Source organism: Protomyctophum bolini (genome assembly GCF_963924005.1).
Source record: "Protomyctophum bolini genome assembly, chromosome: 14".
NCBI lineage: Eukaryota > Metazoa > Chordata > Actinopteri > Myctophiformes > Myctophidae > Protomyctophum > Protomyctophum bolini.
In genome coordinates this window covers 7060117-7072201 of record NC_137875.1, presented here as the reverse complement: position 1 = coordinate 7072201, position 12085 = coordinate 7060117, and the positions used below count along the sequence as shown (strand labels likewise).

Genomic DNA, 12085 nt, shown 5'->3' with positions numbered 1-12085 from the left:
TATACTGGAGTAACAGGGGGTATAAAGCGAGATGGAAGGAGTTGGAGCTTGGTCTAGTTGCTGACTTCCCTCTGCAGGCTGCAATAGGTGACAGGGGTTTGGCGGACCGATTAGAGAGGATCAATAACCCATGGATAAACCATACGTTAAATGTGTGGCAAAAGGTTGTGAGGTCATGTGGTTTAAAAAAAATGTTGAAACTTTTCAGATGGTGTGCCTTCGACACAGACTTTGTCCCAAATAGAGGCGACATTAGATTTAAGTCATGGATAGAGAAAGGAATCACAACTTACATGTCATTTATGCAAAGAACTGAAATTGATAGTTTCAGATCAATACAAGTCAAACATGGTCTGGAACAGGCTGACTTTTACAGATACCTCCAGGTGCGGCACTATATCAATCAAGAATGCAAATTCAAAGAGTTTTCTGCAGTTGAATCAGAATTATTTTTCATATTAAAGTCAGCTCTCACAGTGGAGCCAAGTAAGTCCATCTCTGAGTTATATGGCGCCATTTCAGATGCTAAGAATGAAAGCACGTTGTACATCAAAGAGAGATGGGAGAGGGACGCAGGAGTTGAACTCTCAGAGGAAGTATGGGGAGGGATCTGGGAGTTCCAGTCTACCTCAACTTGTTCTATGGACTGGAGAGAGCACTGTTGGAAAAATATTATTAGATATTTTAAGACCCCATACCAGGAAAAATACAAAGGGGACGATAGGCTGTGCTGGAGGCAGTGTGGGGCAAAGAAAGCCAACCACTTCCACATTTTCTGGGGGTGCCCCAAATTGGGGGTGTTTTGGAACAATATTCACAAATCACTGTGCTCAGTATTTAATACTCCAATACCTTTCAACTTCACAACCATGTACTTGGGCCACATTGAATGTCTTAACCAGTCGAGATACACAAAGCTACTGCAGGTTCTCTTGGCAGCCAGCAAAAAGTCAATAACAAGAAGATGGCTATCCCCAATCACACCCACAATGGACGATTGGCATGGAATAGTCCTAGATATCTTCAAAATGGAAAAATTAACATACATGTTAAGAACTAGATTAGACAATTTCTACCAAATTTGGAACAACTGGATTGTGCATATTGCCCCCCTGAGAGCGGACTTCGTGTAATCTCACTGGTTCATTGCCTGCTGTATGATTGTATAAATATAAAATGTATAAGACACCTCTCCTCTTCTCGTGGTCGAAGACCAAAGCTATATTGTTTTTGTCCCCCTCAGCATAAATGTATATACTTTAGTTGTTGTTGTTTTTTGTTTCTTATGTCTTTTTCCGCCCACTCTTTCTTTTTTTCTTTGTCCTCCTGAAATGTACCACCTGAAGTGTTACTGCCGTGCCTGTCTCTGTTTGAGTGTGGACTCGATGTCTTATATAGGAAAAAGGACTATACTATACAGAGACATTGGAGATGTTGCCACATGGAGGGGGGATGAGGGAGGGAAGAGGGGTGGGGAAAAAAATGAAAAGAAGAAAATCTTGGGAACTGCTCTTATATCGTTTGTAGAAATGCTATATGTACAATTATACTGCACTTTCCGAATAAAACAAATATTATAAAAAAAAAGAAAAAGAGCAGATCTACAAGCTCATAGCGCGCCACCGAGTGGCGCTCTACGAGCTTGTAGGTCTGCTATTTTTGAAAAGTCGTGAAAATGTGGCGCAAATCATTGAATATATATTTCAGAGCGAACATTTTTAACTAAAATATTGGCTTCTGGGGGGTCTCTGGAACTACATATTTTGAGATGGGGGTCCGTGGCCCAATAGAGATAATTCTGGGGGTCCTTGACATGAAAAAGGTTGAGCACCACTGACATAGAAACATAGGTTTTTCATAGGATTTTGAAGCCTTTTGTTATCGACCTCAGTCCAAAATGGGTTAAAAGGAGACCAATGGTTTTATGTTTCACTCATTCTGGCCGTGGTCTCTGTTTGAAATTAACGTGATACTGTGTATAAAAGGCCAAATAGCCACCCTCTTAGCTCTGCTCCCACATGAGTTTAGTGGTAAATGGTGCATTTATATAGCGCCTTTATCCAAGGCTCTTTACAGAGATTGTGCATTACATTCACCCATTCACACACACACACTCATACACCGATGGCGGCGGAAGCCATGCAAGGTATACCAACCTAGTGGTCCTTTTGGGGGTTCCAAATAGTCCCCATGCTAAATGATGGTAACCAAATGGACCCTTATTAGATCTTTATCTCTTGAGAGTGTCAAATGAAACCAAAATGGTCTACTTTTATGAGGTCTACGTAATTAGAACATGTAGAAGGATTGTTACTTTGATCAACATTTTCCCGTTATCTCTCCTATGGTACCACCAACATCAATACAGCATGCAATTGTGGACTAAATCTTTTCCAACGACAAAAAAATATTCTAAGTTATAGGTATTGTTCGACCTCCCGTTAGACCATGGCTAACACTCTCCCAAACCCTAACCTAACCCTAAACTCACAGGAATGATGGTGACTTTTAACCCACAGCACGGCGTACACAGTTGCAGCGGCTCAGTGCACTCTCAGCACATCATCCTTCATTTCATTGTCAAAGTATTTGTGAAGGTACGGCCATTATGGCCGCCGTGAAATTCCTGCCCTGGTGTAATGACATAACACCGTAGCCATGAGTAATGCTTAACTTGTACCCTGGGACACCCAGTCAATGTCTACAGGGCTTAGGTGGTCGAGATACTCTGCATACAATGACTTCATCCATTCATTTACCAAACAATTCCATTATCGATTGGCTGCTAGCGGGCGTCCTACAGGGTGACACTCTGGCCCCCTTCATTGTAGCGATGGACCGTGCCCTTACATTCACAATCAATGGCAGAGAGGACAGACAGAGGATGTACTGGGGTTCTCTCTGGTCCCGAGGAAGTCAAGGCGAGTATACACCCCATCATGATTACTGGCGGTGACTACGCAAATGACATTGCCCATTAGTCTCAGATACAAGCAGATACAGCACACTGCTACTGGCTGTAGAAAAAGATTGGCCTCAAGCTCAATGCTAAGAAAACAACAGTACTGACGGTTAACACCGGGGACAAAACCATTGCCACTGGGGACGGGACGGGATATCTCTGGGTCTGGACTGCTTCAACGGAACCGGACCTGAAGGTACTGAGGGCACTCGCTTGGAATGATTGGAATGTGGTTGAGGAGTGTGGAAATCAGGAGAAGACATCAAGAGGCGGCTGTTCGTAGCTACAGTGGAGTCAGTACTGCTGTATATGGGCTGAGACATGGACCCTTACAGTACAACGGGAAAGTGCCCTGAATGGAGACGATACAATAATGCTAGGAATGGCCCTATAGGTGTCACCAAATCAGAAACATGGACCTCTACAGGGACCAGACAAAGTCAGGATGAGGCTGGCAGGGCACTGTGTCAGGCACCCGGAGCTATAGTGGCAAGCAAACTGACATTCTGGGAGTCAACCCAGGGCAAAGACAGGAAAGTGAAGAAGCGCACCACTTATGTAGATAGATGCACTGTGTCACAACACTTAGCCAACAACACTTTAGAGCCTTTAGGGGGCTTTAGGGCCACTTAAGGCCCTGACGTTCGACAGGAGAGTGTGGAGGGCAAGGATTCAGGAGTCCCAAGTTGGCGCTGGCTAGAGTAGACCACTCTCACATCACATGGCACCGATTGGCTCAGCACAATAGGCAAGTGGACTGCTCCTCGTTTTCTGTTCCACTTCCTCTCCCCTGAACACTCAGCATTTGGATCACTATTTCTTTTGGACATGGCGAGGCACCGTGAACCCGTGCCAAGGAAGCAGGTTTCTCTGGCAATAGGTCTGTTCAGTGAGGGAATGGTGATGAAAACAGGTCCCTTTATAAAAAACACTTTAAAACTGACCATCTGCTCAGTGCTCGGCCACCAACCAACACAAGAGAGGAGGATATGAAACGGTCTTTGGCCCATGCTAACCATTAGTATACAGGGACGCAGGCTGTTTTGCTCCTGGTTCGGAATGCTAGTCAATTCATTTATTCAGTAGACCCCCGTTAGGATATAATGAATCTTTTGAGATCTTCTTTATCACAATCAATGGTCAAATAAATTCACGCCCCCGGTATTGCCTTCGCTCTTAATATCCCAGTACAATATGGTGTAGGTTTCATTGCTATGGTGATTCCGGAGATAGGCCAATGTTGTAAAAATCCAAATGGCCTAGCACAGGCACAGCTTTGAGGTTATAAAAAAACACCGACTGTGGTTCATCAACATGCAGGTTCTGTGCTACATACTGTAAGACTGTATCAATTAAATCTAACTGGAGAAGGACATGGCAGCCCCGGCCCTGACCACACTTCAGAAAAAGCCTCTTCAGAATATGACAGCCACCACATTGGAGAGAGAGGAGAGGAGAGAGAAAAACCTCTACCTCACTTCTGCCCCGAGGGCATCACACAGATGAACAGAAAATGAATAGCCCATAAGAATTGATTCCCTGATGAAACCAGATCTGGTGTATGGAAGATATGTCGGCCGGAGATAGCCACGCTTACCCTCTCTCCATCGATTCCCTTCTGCCCTTCTGCTCCGGCCTCCCCCGCCTGCAATGACAAGAAAACATGAAAAAGAAAAGATGAGAAAAAAGAAAGGGGGCCTAGTTGCTTGAAAAGTTCACACTTTTTGACTTTCACGGAGTGTTGCAAGACAGAATGATCCGGGATTTTTCAAAAATAGCAGATCTACAAGCTCATAGCGTGTCACCGAGTGCCGCGCTACGAGCTTGTAGGTCTGCTATTTTTGAAAAATCGAATTTGAAAACGACTGACATAGAAACATAACTTTTTCAGAAAACTGTCAGGATGTAGAAGACATTTTTAGAATCTGATCTCAGGTCAGAATGGGTTATTCTGTTGGGATAAAAGTGTTTGTGTCTTGGCTACATCCCAAATCACCCACCAAGAATAATGAAGAAAGATGTTTACTTGTAAATAAATAAATACAAAAAAATTGAGAAAAAAAAAAACTAAATTGAATGAATATAGTCATACATTAGGTTTGCTAGTCTCCAGTACTTCAAAGTGCATATTGAATTTCTATCCAAAACTAAGAAGAAGAAGAAAAATGTCTTTAAACGAATGGATTTTTCTTAATTGGATCTATGCAGGCGGTTATGTCATGGGAGGATTCAGGTTGGTCGTGTGGTTTATGGTGGCAATGAAATTTCCTCTGCCTGTCTGTATAAATCCCCAAACTCCCCAAGTCACAGTGAGCTCCTCTGAGCTCAGCTTAGTGCCCGAACAATGCACTTTACTCTACGGTGGTGCCAACCAGCGCACAAATGCACTCTCAATACCAAAGTTCCACAAAGAAAAAAACTCTTCTGTGTGAGCCTGGGACCGCGGTGTCTACGTTTTAACCTCAGGAACAGTGCTACAGAACGCAGATTATACGCAGTCTTCTTAAAGGCTTATTTCCACAAATATCTCACTGATCATGATTAAGTAACCTATTCATCCCATTCCCCAGTAACCCACCTTCTATAGTGCTTTCCAGTGGTGGAAGGTAACTAAGTAGATTTACTCAAGTACTGTACTTTTGAGGTACTTTTAGCTGACTTAACTTACTGGTAAAAAAATATATATGTGTTTTACTGGTTGCTTGCTAACACTGGCCTTTTTCAAAAAATTACATTTCACTTCTTTTTTTTTGCCAACCCCTTTGTACTTTTACTGAAGTAAAGTTTTGAATACAGGACTTTTACATGTTTACAATGTTAGAAAATGTCTAACATTGTGGTATTGATAATTATACCCCAGGCGTTTGACTATGCTCTGTATACCATTTACGTTTCTGACTAATAAAGCATTCAATCAATCAATCAATACTTAATTCATGCATATAATAGAAACCACTGTCAAAAACGGATAATTTTTAGAATTCAATGAAGAACAAAATAGCTACAAGCTCAAGCTTGTCATACTTTTGTGTGACACTGCACCGACTGCAGTGTGATAAAGTAGGACGTAATTAGGCTGCAATTCGAAACTGGCCCCCGTAAAATCTGAATCCCCAGCCCCCCCTTTTCCCCTCACTGTATATGTTTCTTTTCCCTTTTTGCTTCCTTTATGATGAATTCCTGTTCTGTTCTTTGACTACATGGAAGTGTCTATTTGTACGTCTCTAAATGTTTTGATGAATTGAACATGGTGGACCCTCTTGTAAACAAGTGTAATGCTTAATTGTGTCGTCCACTCACAGTTAACAGTCTTTGTATTGAGTTTGTGCTTGAAATGTACTGTAATTCTGCAAACTGTAAATAAATAAATCAATCAAACGTTACATTACGAAAAAACACAAAACAGTTAGAATAGGAGATAGGAGGTTTCTGCCCGACAACAACAACAATAAGTAATGAGTATACTTCTTCCTCCACCAGATTATACACGCAGTCAGGGAATAATATTATAGGTTCTTAAAGGCTTAGAATTTCCACAAATATCACCAATTCCTCAATAAGCTATACCCCAACACACCCTCTGCTTTCCACAGCCAGTGCCAGAAGAGCGTGAGGTATCTTGGAACTCGTTGGCTGGGGGGGTTATTAGCCCATTCTGACCGGGAACCCATTTTGATGTCAGCATCATGTTATGCTTTAGCTATTGAAAAAATAGCAGATCTACAAGCTCATAGCGCGCCACCGAGTGGCGCGCTACGAGCTTGTAGGTCTGCAATTTTAGAAAAATCGAAGAACGACTGACATTTTTTAGAATCTGATCTCAGGTCAGAATGGGTTAATCAGACCAGTGCGTGTCCAGTGGAAACGTCGTATGAATCTGATCTCAGGTCAGAATGGGTTAAGAGTGTTGCTCAGTTAGCCTATACGGTTTCATGACCTCAGCGGGCCAATAAAGCTCAAGCAACCTGCCATATCATGGAGTGGCTTAAGGGCGTCAATGATATTGACAGGCGCAGCGGTGGTCAAGTAACTGTAAGTATAACTTAACCCATTCTGACCTGAGATCAGATTCATACGAGGTTTCCACTGGACACACACTGGGTCTGATGAACCCATTCTGACCTGAGATCAGATTCTAAAAATGTCAGTCGTTCTTCGATTTTTCAAAAATAGCAGACCTACAAGCTCGTAGCGCGCCACTCGGTGGCGCACTATGAGCTTGTAGATCTGCTATTTTTCAATAGCTAAAGCATAACATAGTGCTAACACCAAAATGGGTTCCCGGACAGAATGGGTTAACTGCGGTGGTATAAGTAACTTACTGTATACAGTATACAACTTTGAGGTATGAGCTTTCACTTTGAGTCATTTACATTTTGTCTTACACTTTTATGCCGCTACATCTCAGAGGCAAACGACGATTGCTGCTTTTTACTCCACTACGTTAATTTCAACATTTTTAGTTGCCATTACCAACTGCTGCAATTTTCGTATTGTTAATACGAACCTATACCCTATTCTGTCAAAAATAACCAATCTACAAGCTCTCACAGCATGTCACAAGCTCAAGCAACCTGCCATATTATGGAGTGGCGAGGGCGTGAATGATATTGACAGGCGCAGCGGTGGTAAGTATGACTGTAAGTAACTTACTGTGGTGTTAAGTAACTTACTGTAAAGTACAACTTTGAGGTATGAGCTTTCACTTTGAGTCATTTACATTTTGGTACACATTTACGACGCTACATCTCAGAGGCAAACGACGACTGCTGCTTTTTACTCCACTACGTTAATTTAAACATTTTCGTTACGGCTACGATTTTGTATTGTTAATACGAACCCCCCTATTATGTAAAAAATAACCAATCTACAAGCTTACAGCATGTCACATATTGTGACGCTTTGTGGGTTATACTTATATACTACTATAGATCTTCAAAAGTACTAAAAGTAAAGTTTGGATACAGCACGTATACCAAAGTATTTCTACATTGTGGAATTGATCCCCCCCCCCCCACCCCCCAAAAAAATAAGTAAAAATATAAAACAGTACTTGTTCAACCACTGGACAGGTGCACTAGGGAGAAACAGTATTCAACTGTCAAAAGAGCCTGAATAATTCATTGAGGCCATTCATAAGAAAATGACTAGTACAACTACCAGACCATGTTTCTAGTACCTTTAGCCAGCAATACCTTGTTCCCCCTACACAGAAACATAGAATAATTGGTCTAATCTGGCCACTCACATTAGTAAACGTGTGTCTGATTGAGCCTTCATTAATGTAGCAACGTGACTAAAGTGCTCTGGTAATTCCTTCTTTTTATTGGTTCGTCACTAAGAAGTGGTCCATAGAACTGTTAACTTGGCATCCATGATTTGAGGACTTGCAGGTCAAGCTCAATCATATCCATCCATGAAAGCTAAAGTAGAATGAACTGTATCATCATGTATTATTACATTAACTACTTTATGCCCTAGTTTATACTTGAATGTATACTTTGAATGTTCCCATACTATAATAATATGCCTGGATGATAAAGGTTTAACTGTCATGACATTCCATCAGCCATTACACTATGCATGTCAGCTTAACATCTGTGAATGTAAAAGTATAATATAATATGATTATCACCACAAGAAAAATGGAAAAAAAAGAAAGAATTGCAAGTGAATTGTCATCAAACCCTTTGCACAGAAATTTCTGTTCTGGTCAACATGTGTTCCATTTAATCCTCATTTGAACAGAACAGGACAGAAACACTAGCCCCTGTCATCTCATCTGGGGTGTTGAGCTCTGTATCTACAGCTGTGTGTGTGTGTATGTGTGTGTGTGTGTGTGTGTGTGTGTGTGTGTGTGTGTGTGTGGACAGAGTGGGTCTTAATTGGGCAGCATTAGGGTTGTCACTTCTGTCACACCGAAGCAGCAGCTTGACTTCCTGATTGGACACTTTGTTTTCAAAGACGTGCCTCCATTATCGTCTCCACCAGGCCGAAGGCACGGGGAGAGAGTATGTTTATTGTCTCCACCAGGCCGAAGGCACGGGGAGAGAGTATGTTTATTGTCTCCACCAGGCCGAAGGCACGGGGAGAGAGTATGTTTATTGTCTCCACCAGGCCGAAGGCATGGGGAGAGAGTATGTTTATTGTCTCCACCAGGCCGAAGGCACGGGGAGAGAGTATGTTTATTGTCTCCACCAGGCCGAAGGCACGGGGAGAGAGTATGTTTATTGTCTCCACCAGGCCGAAGGCATGGGGAGAGAGTATGTTTAGTTGTCTCCACCAGGCCGAAGGCACGGGGAGAGAGTACGTTTTGCACTCCGTCCTCCGTCCGTCCGTCCGTGTGTCTGTGTGTGTGTGTGTGTGTGTGTGTGTGTGTGTGTGTGTGTGTGTGTGTGTGTGTGTGTGTGTGTGTGTGTGTGTGTCCGTCCGTGTGTGTCCGTCCGTCTGTCTGTCTAATCTCTGGCACAGTTGGCTTGATCGCAGCCATACTCTGCACACACACTCCCTGAATGCCACATAGCTGAACCTCTGCCCAAAGGTTTTCACATTGGCCTCTTGTAGAGTCACCAGGAAGCCACAAAACACTCCTTTGGACAGTAAGTACACCTACAGATCTTGTTCAAACATCACGCAAATTGGTACACAGTCTCTCTAGAGCCATTCAACGAAAGGTGTTTTTCAGATTTTTCAGACTCCATCCTGATTGGCTAGGATTGGCTTCCAAAGTTTGCAGGAGTGCACACACAAACACACACACAACACAACACAACACACACTTTACACTTATACATGTCTGAATTGAACATGGGGGCACCATACCTTCTTCGTAGTGACGCCTGAAGACCCGTCCTGCCCTGTGTTGTCTGCCTGTGAAGGACAGCATTCAGAGAACGGTTAGTGAAAGGTCTCTCGTTTACACATAGTCAGTGGCTTCGTTTCAGATGAACAGCCATGTTGCTGCTGCTGCTACAGCTGTTCTGCGGTTCTGTCCGACACGGTGACTCAGCAGCTGCACAATGGGCATATAACGTTTCCCTTCAGGAGGAGGAAAGGGCTACACACATAAAACATGCACAGTAAACTACCATGTTTGATCAATGTCGATGCATGAAATGCAAGAAATTAAAGGAAAATTACAGGAAAAAACTAAAGAAATTTAAAGGAAAATGAGATTAAAGGAGAAGACTGAAAAGAGAATTAAGCATTATGTTATACTTTAGCTATTGAAAAATAGCAGATCTACAAGCTCATAGTGCGCCACCGAGTGGCACGCTACGAGCTTGTAGGTCTGCTATTTTTGAAAAATCGTGAAAATGTGCCTCAAATTTGGAATATATTTTTTCAGAACGAACGTTTTTAACTCAAATCTTTGCTTCTGGGGAGGTCCCTGGAACAACATATTTTCAGATGGGGGTCAGAGGCCAATTACAGATCATTTCTGGGGTCCTTGACATGAAATATTGAGTGACAAAAGGCCTAGAAACATAGGCATTTCAGAAAACTGTCAGGATTAAGAAGACATTCTTTTCAGGCCTAAATGGGTTAATATAACCTTAATCTAAAGTTTCTCTCCATGGAGAAGTAAAACTATGTTCTACATTTAAGACCAATGCAGATACAGTATGAACTCTCTACAATACTATGCATTAAATGAGTCTTGGACAATGAGTCTAGTCTTCTATATTTTAGACGGCCCCGACATTTGATCTTCATAAGATACACATTATCCCCTTTTGGGCGGGAAACCCTTTTGGTGTTAGCATTATGTTATGCTTTAGCTATTGAAAAATAGCTCGTTATAGCTCATTATGTTATGCCACCGAGTGGCGTGCTACGAGCTTGTAGGTCTGCTATTTTATTGCTTGTAGATCTGCTATTTTTGAAGAATCGAAGAACGACTGACATAGAAACACAGCTTTTTCAGAAAACTGTCAGGATGTAGAAGACATTTTTTAGAATCTGATCTCAGGTCAGAATGGGTTATTCTTCAAAGGGAGTGGGTGATTGTCCTCCCAGGTGCTGCATAATGAACAGGAGATAAGACACACTGCCATCCCCAATTACACTGCATCGATCCTATTTGTTCAAGGCTGCAGTGTTATGCATTCACCGCTGCTGTCATTCATACAGAAAAAGATAAAAACCTCACACAAAGCACTATAGTGCATATGGGGAATGTATATTTTATAGCGCCGCCATAAATTCAGCCTGCCTGGCCTCCATTTGAAATTCCTATTCAGCCCCATCGACACACAAACCCTTTTTCCGAGAAGGCAATCACAATTTACCACCGGTAAATGTAACATGAACAATGGAACGTTTTTGACGGCTAAGACTAAACTCAGCGTTAGGGTGATAATAAACCGTCTCGACTAAAAATTCGGGGAGGTGACAAATTGAATTAGTAATAGAAATACACTGTCTGCAGACTATATCATGACTCCCTTAGTGTACCAAGGTTACCTCCAATGTACCTTGGAGGAAATTGAATTATTAAAAAAGAAAATCAGGGTACCTTGGTAATTAAATAAATACACTTTGGAGCATGATCTACCTAGTGGTGTGAGGACTCTTCGGTATGTTTCAATTTCTTGAAAGTCCAACACCTGGGATTTTATCGTTTTGGATGCGCGTGCTTTGTGAGTTTGTGACCCTTTCGCAAATTGAATTAGAGAGAGTTAATTGAATACACAATCTATGAGGGCAGCTAGACATTTGTAATAGATGCACACAAATATCTACTGTAGTGTATTGTAGGAAGAAACAATTTTAATTTCACCATCATTGTGCCTCTGTGTTTTCTTGTATTTCACGTGAATGCAGGAGCTGTAAATCTAGGTTTATGTGTGAGGCGGTACAAAATGGATTTCCTTTCAACCCAAGCTGCATTCTTATAACCCACTACTTATCTGTTTAATTTCCTGAGGGACCCCCTGGATTAATCATAGCGGTTTTAATCCCTTTGCAGTGAATTAGAATCCTCTGTCCAACTTCCACTGTAATGTACTGTATAGTACTACTATGTGTACTGTAGGATGGAGTAACACATGGAGCAGTGCCATTGTAATCCCCGTAGACCTTTCCCAAAAAGGCTTCTCATGTAGGTCACGGCGCCTGGCC

At 42.2% G+C, this 12085-nt stretch overlaps 1 protein-coding gene across 1 annotated transcript in view; it reads right to left on the bottom strand.

Annotated features, from left to right (window-relative positions):
* The window catches only part of LOC308328714 (uncharacterized protein), a 222889-nt gene that overhangs the window by 168619 nt on the left and 42185 nt on the right, over positions 1-12085 (bottom strand). Inside the window, exons 11-12 of the mRNA XM_080782807.1 lie at positions 9785-9832; positions 4560-4607 (exon numbers count right to left, since the gene is read on the bottom strand). Coding sequence (XP_080638933.1) covers positions 4560-4607; positions 9785-9832 — 96 coding nt within the window. The remainder of the gene's footprint in view (positions 1-4559; positions 4608-9784; positions 9833-12085) is intronic.